The 24,711-nt window shown below is 40.9% G+C and overlaps 2 protein-coding genes across 5 annotated transcripts in view; one reads left to right on the top strand and one right to left on the bottom strand.

Moving 5' to 3' along the window:
- TESPA1 (thymocyte expressed, positive selection associated 1) overlaps positions 1-5,331 on the bottom strand; it is a 91,052-nt gene extending 85,721 nt beyond the window's left edge. The window contains exon 1 of the mRNA XM_056562770.1: positions 5,078-5,331. The gene's annotated coding sequence lies outside the window, so the exon portion shown is untranslated. The remainder of the gene's footprint in view (positions 1-5,077) is intronic.
- Positions 1-24,711, top strand: part of ENDOU (endonuclease, poly(U) specific) — a 72,330-nt gene that overhangs the window by 37,572 nt on the left and 10,047 nt on the right. For 3 of the 4 annotated variants that reach the window (XM_056562764.1, XM_056562763.1, XM_056562760.1), the window contains exons 2-8: positions 7,239-7,358; positions 12,881-12,925; positions 13,991-14,035; positions 16,249-16,422; positions 19,736-19,883; positions 21,200-21,399; positions 24,315-24,428. In XM_056562764.1, coding sequence (XP_056418739.1) covers positions 7,239-7,358; positions 12,881-12,925; positions 13,991-14,035; positions 16,249-16,422; positions 19,736-19,883; positions 21,200-21,399; positions 24,315-24,428 — 846 coding nt within the window. Of the gene's footprint in view, positions 1-3,932; positions 4,002-7,238; positions 7,359-12,880; positions 12,926-13,990; positions 14,036-16,248; positions 16,423-19,735; positions 19,884-21,199; positions 21,400-24,314; positions 24,429-24,711 lie in introns of those variants that run through there. The other variant, XM_056562761.1, reaches the window with a different exon arrangement.

Below are 24,711 nucleotides of genomic sequence, written 5' to 3'. Positions count from 1 at the left end.
AAATCACCTCAAATGTACATGGCGCACTCTCCCTTCTGGGCCTTGCTGTGCGCCCCCAGAGCACTTTGCGCCCACATATGGGGTATCTCCGTAGTCAGGGCTTTTTTACCTCTTGTCAAAATGAAAAGTATAGGGCAACACCAGCATGTTAGTGTAAAAAATTAATTTTTTTACACTAACATGCTGATGTAGACCCCAACTTCACCTTTTCATAAGGGGTGAAAGGAGAAAAAGCCCCCCAAAATTTGTAAGGTAATTTCTCCCGAGTACGTCGAAACCCCATATGTGGCCCTAAACTGTTGCCTTGAAATACGACAGGGCTCCAAAGTGAGAGCGCCATGTGCATTTGAGGCCTGAATTAGGGATTTGCATAGGGGTGGACATAGGGGTATTCTACGCCAGTGATTCCCAAACAGGGTGCCTCCAGCTGTTGCAAAACTCCCAGCATGCTTGGACAGTCAACGGCTGTCCGGCAATACTGGGAGTTGTTTTGCAACAGCTGGAGACTCCATTTTGAAAACAGTGGCGTACCAGACGTTTTTCATTTTTATTGGGGAGGGGAGGGGGGCTGTGTATATGTAGTGTTTTTTACTTTTTATTTTATTTTGTGTTAGTGTAGTGTAGTGTTTTTAGGGTACAGTCACACGGGCGGGGGATTACAGCGAGTTTCCCGCTGCGAGTTTGAGCTGCCGCGCAAAATTTGCTGCATCGCAAACTTGCAGCCTGATACTCACTGTAAGCCCCTGCCCATGTGAATGTACCCTGTACATTCATAGGGGGGGTGGACCTCCAGCTCTTGCAAAACTACAACTCCCAGCATGCACAGTCTATCAGTGCATGCTGGTAGTTATAGTTTTGCAACAGCTGGAGGCACACGGGTTGGGAAACACTGAGTTAGGAAACAGACAATGTTTCTCAACCAGTGTGCCTCCAGTTGTTGCAAAACCACTACTCCCAAACATTCTCAGGCATGCTGGAAGTAGTAGTTCGGCAACATCTTTAGAGCCAGCATGCTTGGAGTTGTAGTTTGCAACATCTTGAGGACTACAGTTTGCAGACCACTAATACAGTGGTTCCCAATCTGTGCCCTTCCAGATGTTGCAAAACTACAACTCCCAGTATGCCAGAACTGTCCAGGCATGCTGGGAGTTGTAGTTCTGCAACATCTGAAGGGCCAGATGTTACAGAACTACAACTCCCAGCATGCCTGGACAGTAAGGGCATGCTGAGGATGTGTAGTTTTGCAACATCTGGAAGGGCACAGTGGTCCCAAAAATGCGGACCTCCAGATGTTGCAAGACTGCAACTCCCAGCATGCCCAGATGCCAAGGGCTGTCTGGGCATGCTGGGAGTTGTAGTATACAGGGTCCCAATACAGCAATGCATGTCGCTTTACGGCGATGTGCATTGCTGTAAAGGGCCCGACCGCGGCTGAAGATCCACTCACCTGTCGCCGCCGCCGTCTTCATCGCCGGGATCCGGGTCTTCTGGGACGAGGTAAGTACCGGGGCCGGGTCCCAGCACTTCTCCGTCCCCCGCCGCGTCCTCCGGTCTTCCTCCCGTCCTCTCCGGACTTCCAGGGGCCGGGCAGGGCGGGAGGAAGTAACCGCCCCCCCCTGCGATTGGTCGGTTAACTAACCGACGGATCGCAGGGCATAGGAGGAGATGGCAGGCTTGCCACCTCGCTCCTATACACCAGCATGGTCCTGGCTGTCTGTGACCATGCAAAATTACCGTGCGGTCGGGTCCCAGAGACCCTATCAGCCCGGTATCGCCGCAGGTCGCAAGGGCGATTTCCCTTTCGATTTGCGGCGATCACCGACATGGGGGGCCTACATGGCCCCCCTCGTCGTTTGCCCTCAGTCCCTGCTGAAGGATTTCAGCAGGGATCAGCTTCCGATCTCCGCCGGGCAAGCGGCGGAGACCAGGAAAAGACCATGACGTATGCATACGTCATGGGTCCTTAAGGGGTTAAAGGGGTACTCCCATGGAGAACTTTTTTTTTTTTTTTTTTTAAATCAACTAGTGCCAGAAAGACATATTTGTAAATTACTTCTATTAAAAAATCTTCCAGTACTTTTTAGGGGCTGTATACTACAGAGGAAATTTATTTTTGGATTTCTCTGATGTCACGACCACAGTGCTCTCTGCTGACCTCTGCTGTCCATTTTAGGAACTGTTCAGTGCAGCATATGTTTGCTATGGGGATTTTCTCCTGCTCTGGACAGTTCCTAAAATGGGCAGAGGTGTCATCAGAGGGCACTGTTGTCATGACAGAAGATAAATCAAAAAAGAAAAGCATTTCCTCTATAGTATACAGCCCCTAAAAAGTACTGGAAGGATTAAGAATTTTTAATAGAAGTAATTTACAAATCTGTCATGTTTTGATTTCCTAGTTTTCATAAACCTAACTGTGCATAACCCAACACATTTATTTGTGTTGTGGACGCTATCAAATAATAAAGGTACAGAGTTTACATTAGCACGAACTACATCATAACAAACAACTTCTCTACAAACCATGAACCCAACACTTTATACAAGGGAAACCTGATAAATCTGTTAGTCTCCTGAACCAAACGTTGTCTGAGCATGCTGGGAGTTGTAGTTTTAAATCAGCTAAAGTCACACTGGATGGGAAACAATGCTCTTTGCCCTTACAAGTAATTGTGTAGGCTAAAGCTGCATACATACTGTAAGCATAGTTAAAGGAGTACTCCGGTGGAAAACATTTTTTTTTTTTAAATCAACTGGTGCCATAAAGGTAAACAAATTTGTAAATTAAAATTGTTATCCTTCCAGTACTTATTAGCAGTTGTATACTATAGAGGAAATTCTTTTCTTTTTGAATTTCTTTTTTGTTTTGTCCACAGTGCTCTCTGCTGACACCTGATGCCCATATCAGGAACTGTCCAGAGCAGGGAAAAATTCTCATAGCAAACCTATGCTACTCTGGACAGTTCCTGACACGGACAGAGGTGTCAGCAGAGAGCACTGTGGACAAGACAAAGAAAAAATTCAAAAAGCAAAGAATTTCTTCTGTAGCATACAGCTGCTAATAAGTACTGGAAGATAAATATTTTTTAATAGAAGTAATTTACAAATCTGTTTATCTTTCTGGCACCAGTTCATTTTAACTTAAGTTTTCCACTGGAGTACCCCTTTAAATCGCACAATATATAATCTACACTCATATCATCCATAGGAGAAAATAACTGCCCCTTTGTTACTCACTATTCAAAGTAATGATTAAAATTTCCTACATGTTGAAGTTAAACTTGGCATTAAAATAGTTTAAAGAAAAAATAAATGTGCTGGCAATGATCAGCGCCCCCCAGGCCCGGGCCCTCAGGCAGTGTCCAGAGGCCCGACCTGTCAGCAAGAGCTGCTGCTGCAGCACATAGTATAGTGGCAGAGGGGGCCCTCGGGGGCCGCCACTACTCTGAGGGAGCAAATGAATTCCATTATTGTCTATTCATTTTGAATGGTTGGTATGATATATAACATCTTTCTCCAGCAGTATCCCAGCTATAAAATAAAATGGAATCTTTATGAGGCAGCCCTATGTAAAGCAAAGCTAACATGCTGAAACGCTGCGAAATGAAAAAGTTTAGCACTGCTACATTTATGTGCGTGTCCTATAATCGCAAGTAAAGTATGCACCAACTTGTGGGTGGCATTACACAATGTTATTACATTACACAATGTTATAAAAGGGCTCCAGTTCGCTGCTATGCTAAATCTTGTGTATATGAGTTCTAATACCCGGTTTGGCACATGTACAACTATGTACACTACTATACACCTTATATTCGTGAGGTCGCTTTTGGCCTAATGACTTTTGATGCCGACAGTATACATGGCCATTTATGGACAAAGTACAATATGATTAATCACTAAACTTTACTGTTGTAATGCAGCAGGCCGAAGGCTCTCAAGAGCAATGAGCATGGCGAAGGCTACATATATGCTATCTAGGGAACAAAAAAGACACTGCAAGGGTCTTATTTAGCTGCTCTTTCTTATATAGACGCAGAGGGGCAGATTTATCAAAACCTGTCCAGAGGAGAAGTTGCTGAGTTGCCCATAGCAACCAATCAGATCGCTTCTTTCATTTTTTTCAGGCCTTTTCAAAAATTAAAGAAGCAATCTGAGTGGTTGCTATGGGCAACTGGTCAACTTTTCCTCAGGACAGGGTTTGAGAAATCTCTCCCAATATAATGTAGATGTGTAGAAAGTGCTTCTTTATTCACTAAGTCCTCCTTTATGTATGTCAGGCACCTGGAGTGAAGCTAATAGCAGAATTGATCCCATTCATTTGAATGGGAAAGTTCACAATCATCTGGCATCTCAGTTTGAAAGCCGGATGGTTGAACTCGCCGGATCGGTACCGGACAGGGCAACGCATCCTCCTGCTTTCCTCCGTCCGGTGTTCAGAAAAAAAGGATGCTGGATGCTACACAACTGATGACAACTGATGCATGCTGTCATGCATCACTTGTGGCATCAGTTGCGTCGAGATTTAGGCTGGGATTACATATGCCGCACACCGGACATATAATCCTAGCCTTACTTTATCCTAAAATTGCAAACAAATTATAGACTATAAACTAGTGTTTCCCAACCAGGGCACCTCCAGCTGTTTCAAAACTACAACTCCCAGCAAGCCAAAGGCTGTCCGTGCATGCTGGGAGTTGTAGTTTTGCAACAGCTGGAGGCACCTTGGTTGGGAAACACTGCTGTAAATTCTCACGAGCAGGGTCCTCACTCCTCTTGTTTGTACAGTGTGTATTATTGTAATGTCTAATTTTGTCCTTATTTGCACTTTCAACAATGTACATATATATATATATATATATATATATATATATATATATATATATATATATATGTTATTATTATGAAACAAAATATTTTTTGACAGTGTTCCATTAAAGCCTGTGCCATACTTTTATACAAGTGATAAAGTATGAGAAATCTAGTTAAACTGGATCTAGCACTGTGTATTGCTCCAAGGCTATAATTATGCTACTATTGCGGCAGAAAGCTACAGATGATTGTAATGCAACTGTGTTACCTTAGAGAAAATGTCCTGGGAAACAGCAGTGTGTAGCATAGAGGCCCCTCTGCCAATCCCAGGTAGACTGTCAGAACGTCTCATGGAAGGGCTCCCAGCCAAGTACTGTGTTGTGCCCTGAGACAACTCACTTACTCAGCTTTGCCCTACATCGCCTCACAGCACAGATCCCCAGAAGTGTCCATCCAGCTGTTCTGGCAGATGGGGCCTGAGGTCTCACAGAAGACGATGTTCCCCATCCCCCTTCCGTACTGAGGTTGAGTATCATTGGTGGTCTACACTGTCATAATAAACTGCAATGGGCATTTCCCAGAAATATAGTAGAACATGTTATGAAGTGTGCCGATACTAACATGCTCTCAAAATGATATTCAATGTGTAGTCTGTATAATAAACTATTCAGAGTGTTCACTTCATAGGTGTATCAGCTCTTTACCATTGGGTTATATTGATTTAACAGACAAATGTAGAATTCGGTGCTATATTAAAAGAAAAGAACATATAACTGACAGACGTCAATGGGTAAAGAAAACCCATCAAACAGATCAGAATGGATTATTACAGATCTGTCCTAACACAAATGTGGTGTCCCAGCACTGAAGGCTGTCCTGTGGGCTGTGGATCTTTTTGGACATTCCTGCTGCTATTGTGTTGGGCCCACTGTTAAAATGTTCACTATGTTCATGTACTTTATTATATTCACTGTATTTTGTGTTCTTTATGTACTATAACTTTAAGGAAGAAATGCAGTGGTAACCAGGTGACCCTGCCTGCCCAATGGGAACCCCTAAATTCTCATGTATATAGTGTAGGGGGGGTGGGGAGTTGCCCGAGTTTATGCTGAGATACAGTGTGGAAAAGAGGTGATAGACATGTGTGGTGAGTCCAGAGGAAAGCCTGAGCAAAACTCAAAATCAAGTCAGCCCCGCCATTCTGCAAGTGTTCCCCCCTACAGTTGGTCAAACCCTGGCAGTGTTAGTAATTGGACCTTATCACAACCCTAGTCAGCTTGGGATATCTTTAAGTCTCAAGTCTCAGTCCTTATAATTCAAGTGGGTGAAAAGCACCATAAGTCCCAGCAAGGCAACAGGGCTCCCAACTGTATCCATTCTACTCTGCTCCGTACTGTGTGTTGTTTCATCTACACTTGCTCAGTAAAAGGAAGTTATTTGTAACCCGATGTCGGTGTATTTCTTTACTCCCTGTGTCTGGCCCAGGAGAAGCTGTCTCCACCACGGACCATGTATAGGCTAACGGTGCCCTGGCGTCACAAATTGACAAGTTTGCCTTGCACCCCCATGTCACCAGACACATTCTGTAAATATGGAAGCCAGGAAACTAGAGTACACAAAGATTAAAAATGAACTTAAGAGCATATTTCAAATGTTATGTTTTCCTTACAATGTTTTCCTTACACCCTGCCCCGATATGGTGTATAAGCTTTATAAGCTCCTTACAGCAAGGATGGGGAGTTAGTGAAGAGGGTTACTTGAAGAGGAGACATTACTGCTAGAACTGGCCTGTGCCCCAACACCTTCCTGACTACCACTGCAGAGTATTATATTATCAAAGGGGCAAATTATCTTACATTATAAATTGTCTTATAGCTATGTTGTCTAGCTGCATAGGGCACCAATAGACCTTGCCATTCAGTGTGGTGCTCAAATAGCAGTATAATATGTAGGCCTGCTATTACTTCCTTGCAATTCCCTCCAAAACAATGCTGTAGAGTGTTTCCAGTTTCATACACATGCACTAACCAGAGACATACAAGTAAATAGCACCATGTAATGCTTGGTTAATACAGTGTATGGTCTAGAAAAAGGATTTCTAAGGGCTCAAACTACCAAAGGATAGGGGATAAGTGTCTGATCGCGTGGGGTCCGACTGCTGGGAACCCCCAAGATCTCCTGCCCGGCGCCCCAGCTCTCCTCCTGCACAGAGCGATCTCAACTCCATTCAAGGAGACTGTCAACCACTGCACAAAATTGTGCTTAATAACCCCTCCCCCCCCCCCCCCTCATCCATGTATCTCTATGGGAGAGCATGATCACTGTATTATCACTTTTTTTTTTTTTTTTTACATTTAAGATAGTCTGAGCCCTAAAAATCAGGAGCCATCAAGATTATTTAATTATTTATTTTTTTCCCTTTTTTATAGGATGTAAGAACTCGTGTAAGAATCGCTGTGGAGACAAGCCAAACAAGTCATACAGCTGCCAATGCAATGCGCACTGCGAAAGCTTTGGAGACTGCTGTGAAGATTATTCCATTTGCTCCTGTAAGAGAAAAAGTTCTTAATGATCATTATAAAGTAATAAATAAATCAATTAGAAAAATCAATAAATGCAATAATACTGAAGCTTAGCACATTCTACATCATGAACTGCCCTAGTTTTATCTATCTGTGTAACTGGGACTAGTGTTGCCACCTGGCCTGTATTTTACCGACACAGACGGTATTTTGGCCACCCTGCCGGTATTTTTATATTAAAAGTACCAGCACTGCAATGGCCGGTATTTATCCAATCAATCCCCCAACTCCGGGAATGTGGCACCATTACCTATACCAGTGTTTCGCAACCAGAGCACCTCCAGCTGTTGCAAAACTACAACTCCCATCATACTCGGACAGCCAACGGCTGTCCTGGCATGCTGGGTGTTGTAGTTTTGCAACTACTGGATGCACCCCTGTTTGGGAAACACTGACCTATACTACATACTACTATATAGTCCAACATGCTGGGAGTTGTAGTTTTTAAACAGCTGGAGGCAACCCTAGTTGGAAAACACTGACCTATACTATATACTTCTATATAATCCAACATGCTGGGAGTTGTAGTTTTTAAACAGCTGGAGGCAACCCTAGTTGGAAAACACTGACCTATACTGTATATTTCTATATAATCCAACATGATGGGAGTTTTAGTTTTTGTTTGGGGCAGCTGCTGAACCACAGGCTGTATCAGGGCATGCTGGGAGTTGTAGTTAGTAACCAACTGGAAAAAAAAAGGGATCAAAAAGTCACATCAAAACAAAAATGGTACTGTTAAAAACTACAAACTGGGTCACAAAAAATGAGCCCTCATTCAGGCCCACATAAGGAGAAATGACAGAAAGGACAAAATTTCCCCTGCATATGTGTATCCTGTGATGTTACGCATGCATAATTAATTATGCAAGTTAGCATGGCCGGTATTTTTATGCGAGAAAAGTGGCAACTTACTGGGAATGATCACTTCATGTTTGTGTGGGTTTTACTCCAGGATCTTTGTTTCATATATATAATATTCAGAGCAGCTCATCACACCACCTTCACAGGTAGCATTCCCTAAAATCAACTTTAGCTCTAGTTACAAAGTCTCAAAAACTGATTGGGATTGTATGCCAAGCCATAATTCTCCCCAGAAGGGAAGAGCACCCATCTGCAGTCAGCTGATCCGGGGTGCTTCCCCCTAGTCAGTACAGAGCAAGGTGTTCTGCCTTGCCTGTTGTAGACTAGGAAAGGGGATAAGTATTCTCCTTAGGAAGGAGCACCACTTCCAGTGTATGGAGATTAAAAAAAAAAGCCATCAGCACTCCTCCCTAAGGAAAATACGTATCCCCTTTTACTAAATGTGTATATAAAATAAATGGCAGACATTAATTTCAAGGATGCTCTGAGTTCACAAGAGTAGGATTTGCTCTTATAGAATGTCCCTAGTCTGGTACATACAGTAGAGAGGGTATAAGGCTGGTTATGCTAATGGGACAAACCTTCATATGCAGGTTCACCAAATATGACAAGCAGAGAAAACCATAGGTATTTAAAACAAAGGGGCAGATCAAAGCACAGATAAGTCAACACCCGATTTTAATATTTTTCTGATGTATCCATCCATTGAATGGCCAAATTGTGAAGTGAACCCATCCTTTTTTTATTTTATTTATTTATTTATTTTTTATTATAAATTGAATACATACAAAGTCCATTAATGCTTACATCATTATCACAAAAGAAAAAAAACAAAACCCCTCCCCCTCCCTTTTCCCTCCCTCCCCTTAAGACAGCCTGCCCGAAATCCATTGACTTCCTTCCTTTCCCTACTCCTCTCTTACTCTTTTCTCCTTTTCACTATCTCCTTTCTCCCAGGGTAGCCATTTATTCTCGATTTTTTCATTTCTTTCACTGTCCTTAAACAGCAATAACTCATAAGTTCTAACCTTATTTATACCTCCTAACCATTCTTCCCTTGATGGAACCGCTGGGGCCAACCATTTCCTAAGAATCAAATTCTTTGCCACTCCTAATACTCCAAGTGTACGATCTGTATGCTTAGTTCCCGCTATCTCTAGTCCATAAATTGCGACCTTAGGTTCAAAGAGCAAGACCACACCTATTCTAACTTTAATAGTTTCAAACACCACACTCCAAAATTTTAGCAACTTTGTGCAATTCCATATCATATGTAACCAATTACTTCCCTCAAACCCACACTTGGGGCATTGTGCATTTTCCCTAACATTAATTTTATACAAAAATTGCAGTGAGTACTGTGCCCGATATACTAACGTCAAGAAAGACACCCTATTATTTGCATTAATCGTTGTTCTTCTAATATTCTTTAACACCAGTTTCCACTCTTCTTCTGAAATTCCACCTATATCAAGTGCCTGTCCTAACCATTTGACTACGTCCTCCCAACCCTTCTGACCTAACATTTTATATAGTGTACTCATTATTTTCTTTTTCCCCCCCTGTGCACTTTTAATATATTCTATAATGTGATAACACCCTACCTTTAATTTCCCTTTCGGTTCTTCCTGTCCCAAGGCGTCTTTTAACTGTACATAACCAAAGTAATTAGTATTTTTTAGATTAAAGCGTTCACTCAAACACTCCCAATCTATTATTTTCCCATTTGTGCAAACCTGCTCTAACAACCTAATTCCTTTATTTTCCCAATTCACATATTCTACAATTTTCTTTATTTCTGGGAAGTTCTCATTTTCCCATATGGGGGTACACCACACACTACTTGTTATCCCTATTGCTGACTTCATACTATCCCATACTTGTACCAATAATTCTTTAGCTATGTTCTCCTCTTCTACACCCATCCTTAAATGAATTACACCACAGTTATTATAAATTTTAGACACTTTTTAACCCCTTAAGGACCGGGGTTTTTTCCGTTTTTGCACTTTTGTTTTTTGCTCCTTGCCTTTAAAAAATCGTAACTCTTTCAATTTTGCACCTAAAAATCCATATGATGGCTTATTTTTTGCGCCACCAATTCTAATTTGTAATGATGTCAGTTATTTTGCCCAAAAATCTACGGTGAAACAGAAAAAAAAAATCATTGTGAGACAAAATAAAAAAAAAAACGCTGTTTTGTAACTTTTTGGTGCTTCCGTTTCTACACAGTACATTTTCCGGTAAAAATGACACCTTATCTTTATTCTGTAGGTTCATATGATTAAAATGATACCCTACTTATATAGGTTTGATTTTGTCGTACTTCTGGAAAAAATCATAACTTCATGCAGGAAAATTAATACGTTTAAAATTGTCATCTTCTGACCCCTATAACTTTTTTATTTTTCTGCGTATGGGGCGGTATGAGGGCTCATTTTTGCGCCGTGTTCTGAAGTTTTTAACGGTACAATTATTGCATTGATAGGACTTATTGATAGCTTTTTATTCATTTTTTCATGATACAAAAAGTGACCAAAAATGCACTATTTTGGACTTTGGAATTTTTTTGCGCGTACGCCATTGACCGTGCGGTTTAATTAACTATATATTTTTATAATTCGGACACTTTCACACGCGGTGATACCATATATGTTTATTTTTATTTTTATTTACACTGTGTTTTTTTTATGGGAAAAGGGGGGTGATTCAAACTTTTATTAGGGGAGGTGTTAAATGATCTTTATTCACTTTTTTTTTACTTTTCTTTTTGCAGTGTTATAGGTCCCATAGGGACCTATAACACTGCACACACTGATCTTTTACATTGATCACTGGTTTCTCATAGGAAACCAGTGATCGATGATTCTGCCGTTTGCTCATGCCTGGATCTCAGTCACTGAGCAGTCATTCGGCGATCGGACAGTGAGGAGGCAGGTAGGGACCCTCCCGCTGTCCTGTAAGCTGTTCGGGATGCAGCGATTTCGCCGCCACTATCCCGAACAGCTCCCTGAGCTAACCGGCACTTTTTACTTTTAGCCGCGTGGCTCAGCTTTTAGCGGTGGGTCCCAGCTTCACTATGACGCCGGGCCCACCGTGATATGATGTGGGGTCACCGTGGGACCCCGCGTTATATCACGGGAGTGGGACCAAGGACGTACTCATACGTCCTTGGTCCTAAGCAATTTATTTACCCATTATGGAGAAAAGTATGCCAACTATGGGACGGTCAAGACCGTAAAACGATTCTATGGCCATGTTCCCACTTATATTGAGCTGTAAAAATGCTTAAAAATGCAGGAAATGGGTACCATGGCCATAGTCATCCATGACTAAGAAAATGAACATTCAGCAAAAATTTACATATGTGTCTATAACCAAATCCTATTCATGTAAAAGCAGGCATCACAATAAGTATTTATACATTTTGGGGAGATTTAGCAAATACAGTGTAGCGTGGTACAGTTGCCTCTAGCAACCAATCAGATTGCTTCTTTCATTTGTCAGTAGCCATTATAAAAATTAAATAAGTTATTGGATTGGTTGCCATTGGCAACTGCACCACTCTTCATTCACACAGGTTTTCATAAATCTCTCCCTATATTTCTACTTGATCCCTTGGTATATTAATTGTGGATTAATAACAATTACATTTTAGCTTGTTGTTTCTGGTACTTCCCAGGATTTTGTACAATAAATGCCTACTTGTTGATCTGTGATGAAAGTAGTATCATAAAAACCCCTCTCATTTGTAACAAAAATCAGAAAAGCCAAAAAAAAAACATTTTATACACAATGTCTATGTATTGTAAAGCTAATTTATAAGCTAAAGATTCTGCTTCTAGATATACAGTAAGCTTTACCACACAATCCTCTGCTTTCATCCTGTGCCAGGGGGGCATTAGTCATTATAGAGCCCTGAAGCCAAAAAGTTCTGTTTATCAACAAAGGAAATATTTGACAGGTTGTTGTTTACTACATCCACATTATGATTATTATTTGGGCTAATATGTTGCAACTTAAAGTGAGTGTGTAGTAGCATGGATTTAAGTAGTCTTTCTCCCTCTAGTGGATGGCAGCGGTAACTACAGTGCCTGCATTTTTTTGGGATAATAGAATCTGACTGTGTAGCAGGCTGATTATGCTGCTTTTGCTGAATGTGGCTTAGGCTCAGTTAATATAATGTAATTTTTTTTATTTTATTTATTTTTTGCTCTAAAAGCAAACACAAAAGGTGAAAAAAAAAATAATATGCTGCAGAGGCTCATAGCATTGCTTACCTGTTTACTCAGTTCTGAAATCACCAAAAGTGAATTTGTTTTGTGTGTCTGTGGGTATCTTCCTATGTCAGAAAATAACTTCTCACCCACATTGCTCCAGCCATTATTCCTGTTTTTTAGGAGCCAGGAAAAAAAAAAAAAATAATATATATATATATATATATATATATATATATATATATATATATATATATTATATATTTATTTATTTTTTGTCAGAATTGAGCACAACCTCTGAGGGGTTAAATGTTACAGATGCCAATTGCTTATACTCTCCATGGGTGGCATGGGCTAATCTTTAACATTAGTTTATAAATAATATTAATTAGCTTTTTCCATTTTTGACAGATATTGATCCGGACTTGAATGAAGTTACTCATCATGACAGTTCAGGTAGTGTTGCATTGCTAAATATTATAATTTGTCTACATTTTTGTGATGCATTCTTACATACTGTACATATATGGCTAATAAAACAACATCAAGACAGAGAGTGAAGAAATGGGGATAAAGGTTATGGGTAACTTTTTATTCAGAAAAAAATTAAAATAAATAAAATGGTCAACATGGACTCAAAAGAGAAAAAAATTCCTCCTAATCCCAGGTGGTGATCAGACTGGATCAGCATTTAGGAAAATACATTTTACATTAACATAATTGTAAGTTATTTTATAGAAACCATCAAAGCCTTTCTTGAAGGTCTCAGTTGTTTTTGCTGTTTCCAGTTCCTGAGGTAGACTGTTCCCCGGATTTACAGTTCTTATGGTAGAGAAGGCTTGTTGTCTCTGTTTTTCCTACAGTTGGAGGGAGTGTCCCCGTGTCTTTTGAGGAGGTTTTACTTGAAACAACTTTTACCATGTTTTTGTAAGAAGGACCAATTTATAAGCATCAATGCTTTGTGAAGCAGTGATATTACAGATTTTGCTGCCACCAACTTCACAGGCTGTTTACTATTCTTTTCATGCGGTGTGCTATGCTATGCTATCGAAATAGTGCACTAGATGCTCTTGTACACTGAGTGTCTGAGCAGCAACAAATGTACAGTAATAAATGAGCAGCATACAGTGCATGCATTTCTGCTAATGTATAGGAGCGGGGACTCCTGTTAAGGCAGGAGTTCCTGCTTCTATACACTGAGTAGCAATACTGTGCATACTTTCCATACTTTAGTAAGCAGCAAAGAATGTATATGTATCATTGCTTACATGCACCCGTATGTATCGCACCATGATAAGTTATTGGGTTCTGCGAGTCCATGCATCTTTTTATATTTAATAGTATCCTGATGGCCTTTTATCTTTCTACATATTCTGCACTATTGCCAGGTCACAAACAAAGCTGTGCAATGTATAATGAAAGTACGTGGTGTCTAGAGCCTCATGTGGCTTAATTTCTGAGCTAAAGTGATAGTTTACATAAATGTTTGTTTTATTAAATATATGTTATTTCATTTTACAGATACTGATTCCAAGTTACATGTGTCTTCTTACAAAGATAAATCAGGTACTACATATTGAATTCTATATGCAGAGGGTATTTTTTTTTTTTAATTTAGCATTACAGCTATTCTTCAGCCCAACCCTCCCAAAAAAAATCTGAGGGTATATACATACTGGTACAAAGCAAGAATCCAGCCTAGGATATGGCACAAGTTGATCTCAAAATTCTCACAATATCAATCCGATCTAGTATCTATGGCATGTGCTTGAAAAATAAGTCTATAAAGGACCAACCTCATAACTTACAGGACTTAAAGGGGTACTCTGCTGCTCAGCGTTTGGAACAAACTGTTTCAAACGCCACCCCCTCATGATGTCACGCCCACCCCCTCAATGCAAGTCTATGGGAAGGGGCGTCACGCCCCTTCCCATAGACTTGCATTGAGGGGGCGGGGCTATGATGTCACGAGTTCCCAGCGCTGGCTTCAGCGGAACACTATTTGTGTGGGGAAATTAAAAAGAAAACCGTAATTTTGCAAATTTTTGAAGATTTCACTTTCACGACGTACAATTTACGGTAAAATTACATGTTTTCTTTATTCTGGGTCAATACAATTAAAATGATACCCATGATTACATACTTTTCTATTATTGTTGCGCGTAAAGGGGTTCTCCGGTGCTTAAACATCTTATCCCCTATCCAAAGGATAGGGGATAAGATGCCTGATCGCGGGAGTCCCGCATCTGGGGACGCCCGTGATCATGCACGCGGCACCCCGTTTATAATCAGTCCCCGGAGCGTGTTCACTCCGGGTCTGATTACGGGCGACTACAGGGCGGGCAGCATGTGACGTCACGCCTGCGCCGCCCGTGCGACGTCATGCTCCGCCCCTCAATGCAAGCCTACGGGAGGGGGCGTGATAGCTATCACGCCCCCTCCCGTAGGCTTGCATTGCAGGGTGGAGCGTGACGTCACACGCCAGCGCAGGCGTGACGTCACACGCCGCCCGCCCTGTAGTCGCCCGTAATCAGACGCGGAGCGAACAGGCTTCGGGGACTGATTATAAACGGGGTGCATGATCACTTCTATTTTGACGACCCATAACTTTTTAATTTTTCCGTATAAGAAGCGGTTTGAAGGCCAATTTTTTGATACTCCATTTGTGTATATAAAACTTTTATGCTTTTTTTTTATAATTTTTTTTTTTTATAAAATGTGACAAAAAAGCAGCAATTTTGCCCTTTTTTTTACGTACGTTCAGGATTAATAACATTATATTTTAGTAGTTTGGACATTTACGCACACAGCAATACCAAATATGTGTATTCATTATTTTTTTTACACTTTATGGGGGTAAAATGGGGAAAAAAGAACATTTTTCATTTTTATTGGGGGAGGGGATTTTTCACATTTTTTAAACTTTTTTTAATACTTTTTTTACTTTTATTTTTACACTTTAACAGTCCCCATAGGGGACTATTTATAGCAATCATTCGATTGCTAATACTGTTCATTGCTATGCATAGGGCATAGCAGTGATCAGTGTTATCAGTCATCTTCTGCTCTGGTCTGCTCGATCTCAGACCAGAGCAGAAGACCATTGAAAGGAGGTGGAGGCAGGTGAGGGGAACTCCGTACGCCGTTTTGGATGATTGGATCGACGCGGCAGCACTTCGGATGATCTGATCATTCATATTTCCGACCGAAGATATTTATGCCGCAGATGCTGTGATCTATATTGATCACGGCATTGGAGGGGTTAATGGCAGACATCCGTGCAGGCTATTGGCCATTACTGGCGGGTCCCTGGCTGTGATCAGCAGCCGGGACCAGCCACGCATGTTCTGGGCATCACTCCAATGCTCGCGGTCATGTACAGGACGTAAATATACGTCCCGGTGTGCTAAGTACCGCAGCACCAGGATGTAAATTTACGTCCTTGGTCGTTAAGGAGTTAAAGAATCTACTGCTAACGTCCTGGTGCCAGATACAACAAGACACCTCCAGAGTCCATGAGTTAGGGGGGGCAATCAATCCCTTATCCACTAAATAGTAGATAAAATGATGAATTGGTGCTCCCCCCCCCCCATCTCCCCAGCTGTAAGACTGTAAGTTGGAGGGATTTAATAGAATGTTAATTGATTGTGCCCCCTATTCTCCATGGAATATCTGCATCATTGAAAGTGACTTCCCAATCCATGAATTTGCATAGTCTTGTGCAGTTGTAGGCTTAGTATAAAATAGTGATCACTTTCTACTTTTTCCATGATGTGCAGATACCTCCTGTCAAGGAAGATGTGGTGAGAGGTTCAACAAGAAACATCATTGTCACTGTAACAATAAATGTGAAAAATTTGAAAATTGTTGCAGCGATTACAGTAAACTATGCAGCAGAGGGGCCAGTAATGACAATAAAGGAGATGGCAACAAAGAGAGCAATTACCACAGAGGTAAGATCCTTCATTTGTCAATATAGAATCAATGTGGAAAGGGTTCACTTACTAAATTAATACAGGCTCAGTGCTCAGTTTATGTTGGGTCTTGTTGGGTCCAGTTGCAGGTAAATGTGGAAGTTTTTGTCATAATATATGCATTTAGAAAGTTTTCCAATTCTTTCACTTTTTTCACATGTTTTTATGTTGTGCTAAAATAAACAAAAAAATCTTGGTTTCCTCCTTCATTTTACACTCTATACCCTATAATGACAAAGTAAGAACAGAATGTTAGAAAACTTTGCTTATTTATTTAAAAGGAAAAGCTTAAATGTTGAATTAACAAAGGTATTCAGGCCCTTTACTATTACTTGAAGCACTTTTGGCAGAGATTCCAGCCTCTAGTCTTCTTGGGTATTTGAAGATTCTCCTCCACATTAAAAATGTCACCTGTGAGTCACCGGATGTAATAGACACGCATACTGTGATGTGTCTGATCAGGTCCGAACTTAGACTAGACTAACATTACCATAAACAGATGTTTCACACAGTTAAACAAAGAAAATATTCACTCTAGAACTTAGATTTGGACCCTTTGGGCGTACTTGAAATAAAAATCAGTAATGGCAGCCATAACCACTGGATACCAGTCTGGACTACTTTGAAAGAAATGGTAGACTGACGTCACTGCACTGAGAAGCGGAGCAGGAGAGGACAGCAATGGTGAAGCGTGGGTACTGGTCTGCTGTGGACAGTAACTACCATCAGCTTTGTTGCTCCACTGACCCTGCAGACCAGGGACCTACTGCTATGAGCCATAGCAATAGGTCTGAAGACCAGAGGAGCAGTGGAGCACCAAAGAAGGACAGTATGGCGGCCTATAACTATAGATGAGGGCAGTTTGGGGGCCCACAGCTATATTTGGGGGCACAGAGGGGACCTAACAATTTTATGGGGATGCAAAGCGGGGACTATTACTGTGTGTGACAATAAACATGGGGAATTTGTAAAAAGGTGGGTATTGTACTGCAGAAAGGAGCCTAAAATGTTTGTTTGGCTGGTTCTGTGGAGAAGTCTTGTGTGGGAGAAATCTTAATGGCGGTCTAGGCCAGATAGTGAAGAAAAGAAAAGCAAACAACTCCGGTCAGAGAAGACGTCACCTGAAAATCGGGGGACTGCGGAGATAGGGAGAGGAACAGGGGGCCTGTTTATAGAGGAAATATGAATTATACTATAATCATTACAAAATGTCTCTAATATTGGGGTACAATTTTTTGGGAATGGGCTGTCAAGGGGTATTCAGGCAAAAAAGGTTGAGAACCCCTGGCCATGAGATGTAGTCAGATGTCTGTCTGTCTATAAATGATTTAGTGAAAATAGTAAAAAAAATTATACTATTCAGCAAAGAAAGTCCAAGTGAGAGTCATTACTACACTATATACTGTTCTTTTAATGTTTATCAATGTAATCCACCAACTACACAATAGCCCAAATCGCACTCGTGGTGCTCGGCTCCTGACAAGGTGCAGGTGTAGATCAAGCAAAAGAAACAAAGGAGAGCGGCACTCACCAGCAGCAGCAAAAATCCAACGCCAATTCATTGTGGGCATAACAGAGTACACACACTTGTTAACAGGCGGTAGTGCAGAGGCTGAATGCTTGTGCACTACCGCTTGTTAACAAGCGTGTGTACTCTGTTACACCCACAATATACTGTATAGGCTAGGAATATATATATATATATATATATATATATATATATATATATTTATTTTTTATTATTATTTTTATCCTGCATCTGTAATCACATATAGAACAAACATAGTATATACTGTATGTGTTGCATATGATGTAAGGGTATGGCATTAACAAAAAATTATGTGACATTTTTCCATCATCCCAACCCAAAAAAAGTACTATTTAGTTAGTTTCACCCAAAAATAAATAAGTAAATTAGGTGTATGATATGTACCCCAAAATCATGCCATTTGGCTACATCAATGAAAAAATTGTTCTGGCTCCTGCAATATTAAGAAGAAAGAAACTATAAAAAAAAAAAATAAAAAAAAATATATATATATATATATATATATATATATATATATATATATCATCTTGACTAGGATGATAAAACATGATAAAACAGGTAATATTTAAAAGTTACTTTAGGATGGGCTCCCAGGGACAGTTCTACCTATTTGACCTATGCAGTCCAATCCAACACCATTGCAGGGTGTGTATTTTAGCACTATAAGGTTATGTTCACTCATCCTTTTTTTCCCTATCTTATGTATGAAAAAACTGTTTTTAGTTTGTCATTTTACGGTACAAAAGACAGCAAAAAAAAAGTCAGTTTTTCAGTTATTAAGTTCAATAGATCTCACTGGAAAATCAACTAGTAATACACACATTGGCCCTGATTTACTATTGTAAACCCGACATGTTTTGTCGGGTTGTGCGCCAGATTCTGTTTGCGCCAAAATGTGCACCAGAATTTGCTCCATCATTTTACTGAGAAAACCTGGAAAAGGGGTGTGGCCACTGGAAAGGGGCCGTGTCCCAGACATTTTCATAAAACCCCAACATATTTACTAAGATTTCCACAGATTTACACAAATGTAGTGGATTTGAGCTGAAGGGAAAACCCAAAGCAAAACATAGGGAAAAGTGCAAAATTTAGGGAAACCTTAGTAAATACTGTAAAAAAAATAAAATAAAATAAAAAAAATGGTGCGGAATTAAAACCCACAAAGAAACCTACACTCCACTCTTAGTAAATCAGGGACATTGTATTATTTAACGGCCAATATTTTTGAATGGATGGCTGCTTTTTCGCAAAAGACGGCTACTTAAAACAGCCTTTTTTAGCTACTTAAAACAGCCTTTTTTGTGGGGAAAAATGTGACCAAAAACTGTGTGTGAACATGAACTAAGCCCAGTTTCACACGGATGTAATATGGCTACATTTTGTGTCTGTATTCCCTTCATAAGATCCAGCCAAACCCCCTGAACTCACACTGTCATGTTGGGTCATCGGACTTGTGGTCAGGCTGGAACTTGCAGTAGTAATATGAAAGTAAAAATGTCATCTTGTTACTCCGCAGTAAAACCGGCCTTAGATTTACATTTGCTTTGCAGCTTTCACCTATAACAAAAGCCATGAGGGATGATGAATACCACTGGTGTCTCATATTGACCTATAATGGGTACTATCAGATTCCGTTGTGGTGTCCATCCCTTCTCAGGAATAGTTGCGTAGTATATTGGAAACCTTAGAAAAGTGATCATGATTTCCACAAATAGTTTAAATACATTTCGTTTTTCTTTCTAGGAACTGATATCAGCAAAGAGGAGATAAAAGCTGTGTCTGAGATCTTGTACCAGTCAGACGTGAACAAGGCGGCAGAGTCCGATATCGTGCTGAACAAACAGGAAATGTCCGACAACACCAAACATAAAGAAGATTTGTGTGAAGAGCCGTAAGTGCCAACACAGCCCAGGTTTTCAGCGGCCAAATGATATATACTAACACTTGTTAACCAGAACTGCAGTCTCCAGCTGTTTTCACACTGCATTAAAGGGTTACTCCGCCCCTAGACATTTTATCCCCGATTGTGGGGGTCCCACCGCTGGGGACCCCATAATCTCCCTGCTGCACCTGGCATTTGTTTAGAGCATCGGGTGCAGCCCCAGAGGCTTGTGACATCACGGCCCCTCATGATGTCATAGCCACACACCCTCAATGCAAGTCTATGGGAGAGGGCGGGACATTATGCCCCCTCCCATAGACTTGTATTAAGGGGGCATGGCCGTGACATCATGAGTTGGGCGTGGCCATGATTTCACAAGCCTCCACGCCGTATCGCCAGTTATCCAGCACGGAGCAAAGTTTTCTCTGTGCACTGAATATCTGGGATGGCGCAGCCGAGACCGTGGGGGTCCTCAGCGGCGGGACCCCCCCGATCAGACATCTTATCCCCTATGCTTTGGATAGGGGATAAGAGGTCTAGGGGCGGAATACCCCTTTAGGAGTGTACAGCCAGGTCTGTTTAATGCAAACCCCAGGACAGGTCGGGGTCATGCATTAAACAGACCCATAGAACCCCATATACCCAACCAAGGCCAAAAGTGTTTCATTTTGCTCTCTGTTCAGAACATATGCTGTGGGTTCTTCTTAAAGGGGTACTTCACTGGAAAACATTTTCTATTAAATCAATTAGTGCCAGAAAGTTAAACAGATTTGTTAATTACTTCTATTGAAAAAAAATCTTAACCCTTCCAGTACTTATCAGCTGCTGTATAATCCACAGGAAGTTATTTTCTTTTTGAATTTCCTTTCTGTCTGACCACAGTGCTCTCTGTTGACACTTCTGTTCATGTCAGGAACAGTCCAGAGTAGGAGAAAATCCCCATAGAAAACTTATCCTGCTCTGGAAAGTTCCTGACATGGACAGAGGTGTCAGCAGAGAGCACTGTTTTCAGACAGAAAGGAAATTAAAAAAGAAAAGAACTTCCTGTGGATCACATAGCAGCTGATAAGTACTAGAAGGATTAAGATTTTTTAATAGAAGTCATTTACAAATCTGTTTAACTTTCTGGCACCAGTTGATAAAAAAAAATGTATATGTTTTCCAGTGGAGTACCCCTTTAATGGGAGAGCCTGGACCTCTGCACTACTCCATTTAGCTGGATCCTGTATAAAGACATAAGCGTCTTTTCCTTTTAGGACTGGTGACGGTGACAGTGACTGTGGTGGCCAATGATGATTTATTACACATACTCTTCTTTCTAACAGCTTGTACCAGTACGTGAATGAAGAGATATTTAAAAGGCCAACGTATAAAGCATTTATCGCTCTGCTGGACAACTATGACAGAAAGACGGGAACAGATGAAACTTTCACACAAGAGGAAACTAAGGAGCAAGATATATTTTTAGAGGAAATTCTGAAAACAAAAGTTATGAAGGAGCTTTATAAATTCTTTCACAAAAAAGGTAAATTTACATATGTTTATTTCCTATATTATGGTGAAATTTCACAGAAATAATATTTTCTTTTTCAAGATGATTATGGTATTTTTGTTAGAAAAGGAGTTTCCAAAACAACCACTAAACAAACTGATTTATACTGGTGGTACCTTAAGGGATTCCACTGTGATGCCTCATTGTATTGTATATAAGTCATATACATATTAGTAAATATGAGTATGTCATCCCACCACAAAATATACACTCCTCAACTTTGTCTCTATTTTGGCGCACCGCTGCACCTCAGGCTATTTTTTGTGTCTTTTTGATTTACACTTTTTAAGGTTAAAGGGGTACTCTGCCCCTAGACATCTTATCCCCTAACCAAAGGATAGGGGATACGATGTCAGATCGCAGGGGTCCCGCCGCTGGGGACCCCCCGGGATCTCGGGTACAGCACCCACCTGTTGCGGCTTCCGGCAGTGCTGGAGGCTCTCATCCTAACGCCTCATGACCACAGTCATGGGAGATTGGGACGTCACGACTCTGCCCCCATGTGACGTTACGCCCCGCCCCCTCAATGCAAGTCTATGGGAGGGGGCGTGGCAGCTGAGACTTTTTGTGAAAAGGTGTAAAACCACCGAAAAGTAGCTTTTTGGTGTATGTGAAGAGTGAAATTCCAGGAAATGTGTACCTCCACAAAATTTATCAAATGCCCTGTGATCATTTAAAGGGGTACTCCACTGGCAATTTTTTTTTTCTAATAAACTGGTGCCAGAAAGTTAAACAGATTTGTAAATTACTTCCATATGAAAAGCTTAATCCTTCCAGTACTTATCAGCTGCTATATGATCTACAGGAAGTTCTTTTCTTTTTGAATTTCCTTTCTGTCTGACCACAGTGCTCTCTGCTGACACCTCTGTCCATTTCAGGAACGGTCCAGAGTAGGAGCAAATCCCTATAGCAAACCTCTCCTGCTCTGGACAATTCCTGACATGGACAGAGATGTCAGCAGAGAGCACTTGTGGTCAGGCAGAAAGGAAATTCAAAAAGAAAAGAACTTCATCTGTTGTATACAGCAGCTGATAAGTACCGGAAGGATTGAGATGTTTAAATAGAAATAATTTACAAATCTGTTTAACTTTCTGGCACCAGTTGATTTAAAAAATTTTTTTTCCAGCAGAGTACCCCTTTAAAAAATCTGGTGCTCCTACACATTACCAGCACAAACAAAAGTGTAGAAAAATGCTTCACTTACACCTACAATGATGAATGCTTCACTTACACCTACAATGATGAAGGCTTCACTTACACCTACAATGATGAAGGCTTCACTTACACCTACAATGATGAAGGCCCTCCACAGTCCTAGATGTCAGCTCTGTACAAATCCTGTCCCAGTGGTTGGGAGGCCAATGCAGAACTGAAATGACAGCAAGATGCACTCCTCTGCAAGGATGGATCAGCAGACTGGAAGAATAAGGTACAGAGATTTATTCTGTACTGTGAGTAAAATTAGATGTCACATACCAAGCCTAGGGCAGGTATTCAGGTGGTCCATTGACCCTATGGCTCTGCTCTCAAAGACTCATGGTGTAGAGCAAGATGGCAATGGAGGCTGGAATGGAGGTCTATCCAATTCAACGATCAGTCCCACTTTTGTCTGAAATGCAACGATAGCCAGAGATTGGTCTGGAGACCACGTGTGTAGTGTATGAAGATGCCTTCACACTGAAACATCACATCGGACTTACTCCCAGGATTATGGTGTGGGGAGGCATAGTGTACAGTAGCTGGCCCCTCTATTCTTCATTCCAGCTACACTAACAACTCAGTGTTAGGGTAGGGTCACACGTAACTTATCTGCAGAGTATTTTATGCTACAAATTCACCGAAGACCGACCCTAGAGTGAGCCCCCTGCCTTTGCTCATGTGTCCGCATGTAGCAGCAATCCACTGCTACGAGCACACACACAGGGATCTGTGCGACTGTAGTAAACTGCTTGCGCATGCGTGAGCAGTTTACTACAGTCGCACAGATTCCTGTGTGTGATTGTTGCAACGGATTGCTGCTACACATGGACACAGGCAGAGGGGTCACGCTAGGGTAGGGTAACCTGCGAATCCATATCATAAAATATGCTGCGGATCCATTATGTGTGACCCTACCCTTACAGTGATTTGGCTGTGGAACCAGTGGTATGGCCATTTCTTCTATTTGTCCCAGGAGCCATTTTCAAGCACAACACCAGGCTGTATATGTACAATATATAGCTGTAAATTTACTACCATGGCCAACAGTGTCTTTGGACATCAAGTACATCTGGAACATTATTGGTCAGCCATTGCAAAAGTAGCTGCCAGCCTTCCTCATACAATCATTGATACTGTTGATAGCATGCCAAGACATGAACAGCAAGTGCGTGTTTTTCTGCGTATGACGCTTATACTCAATACTGAATTCATTGAGATATTTTGAATATTTTGTGACTATTTTTTAATCCAATGAAAATGATTACCTTGTCTATTCATCTTGTGATTTCCATAATTTCACAACTTCTCCTTCTTGGTGTTGCAATTTCAATGTTGAGGAGTGTAAGTTCATGACTGCTGGAACCTATCTATATGATACTGTATACAGTGACATTTTTTTCAATTTAAATCTGGCATCAAATAATATATAAATTCTGTAGTGTATGATATTTCTAAATTTCAAAACTGAGCAAAACAACCAGCCAGACATATCTGTCTTGTTTGTATTTTAGTTGTATTTAGTTTTCAACCGTTTGCCATGTACAGCTTTCCCTTTGCAAGTGATATTTATACATCTGTCCAAAAACTCTGAATATTTGATCGCACAGATCTCTAGTTTTCAGCAAACTGTTACACATACAGTATTGGTTACCATATATAAGTATTGGTATGTGTTGTTATATTTTCAGGAATGTATGAAAAAGAGCAGGAGTTTCTTGATGACCTGAGGAAGATGTGGTTTGGACTTTATTCTCGTTCCTCTGGGGAACAAGACTCAAGTGGCTTTGAACATGTGTTTGTGGGTATGTATGGCCATCTCCCAGTTGAGTCTTATAAAATAAAGAATATGTATACGGCATATACAGACATGCTGATCAGCCATAACATTGAAACCCATACTATGTAGGTTCCTCATGAAACAAAAAAGCTCTGAGCCAGTAAGGCAAAGACTCCACAAGACTTTCGAAGCTGTCGTATGGTCTTTGAAATGAAGACATAGGCAGCTGACCCTTAGCAGTTGTGAGGTGCGGCCTCCCTGGATAAGGTTTTTTTCCCAATACAACACAGATGCTGAATCAGATTGAG

The sequence above is a fragment of the Hyla sarda genome, chromosome 2, assembly GCF_029499605.1.
Source record: "Hyla sarda isolate aHylSar1 chromosome 2, aHylSar1.hap1, whole genome shotgun sequence".
Taxonomy (NCBI): Eukaryota; Metazoa; Chordata; class Amphibia; order Anura; family Hylidae; genus Hyla; species Hyla sarda.
The sequence above is the reverse complement of the archived record's forward strand: the minus strand, read 5'-3'. Positions and strand labels throughout refer to the sequence as shown.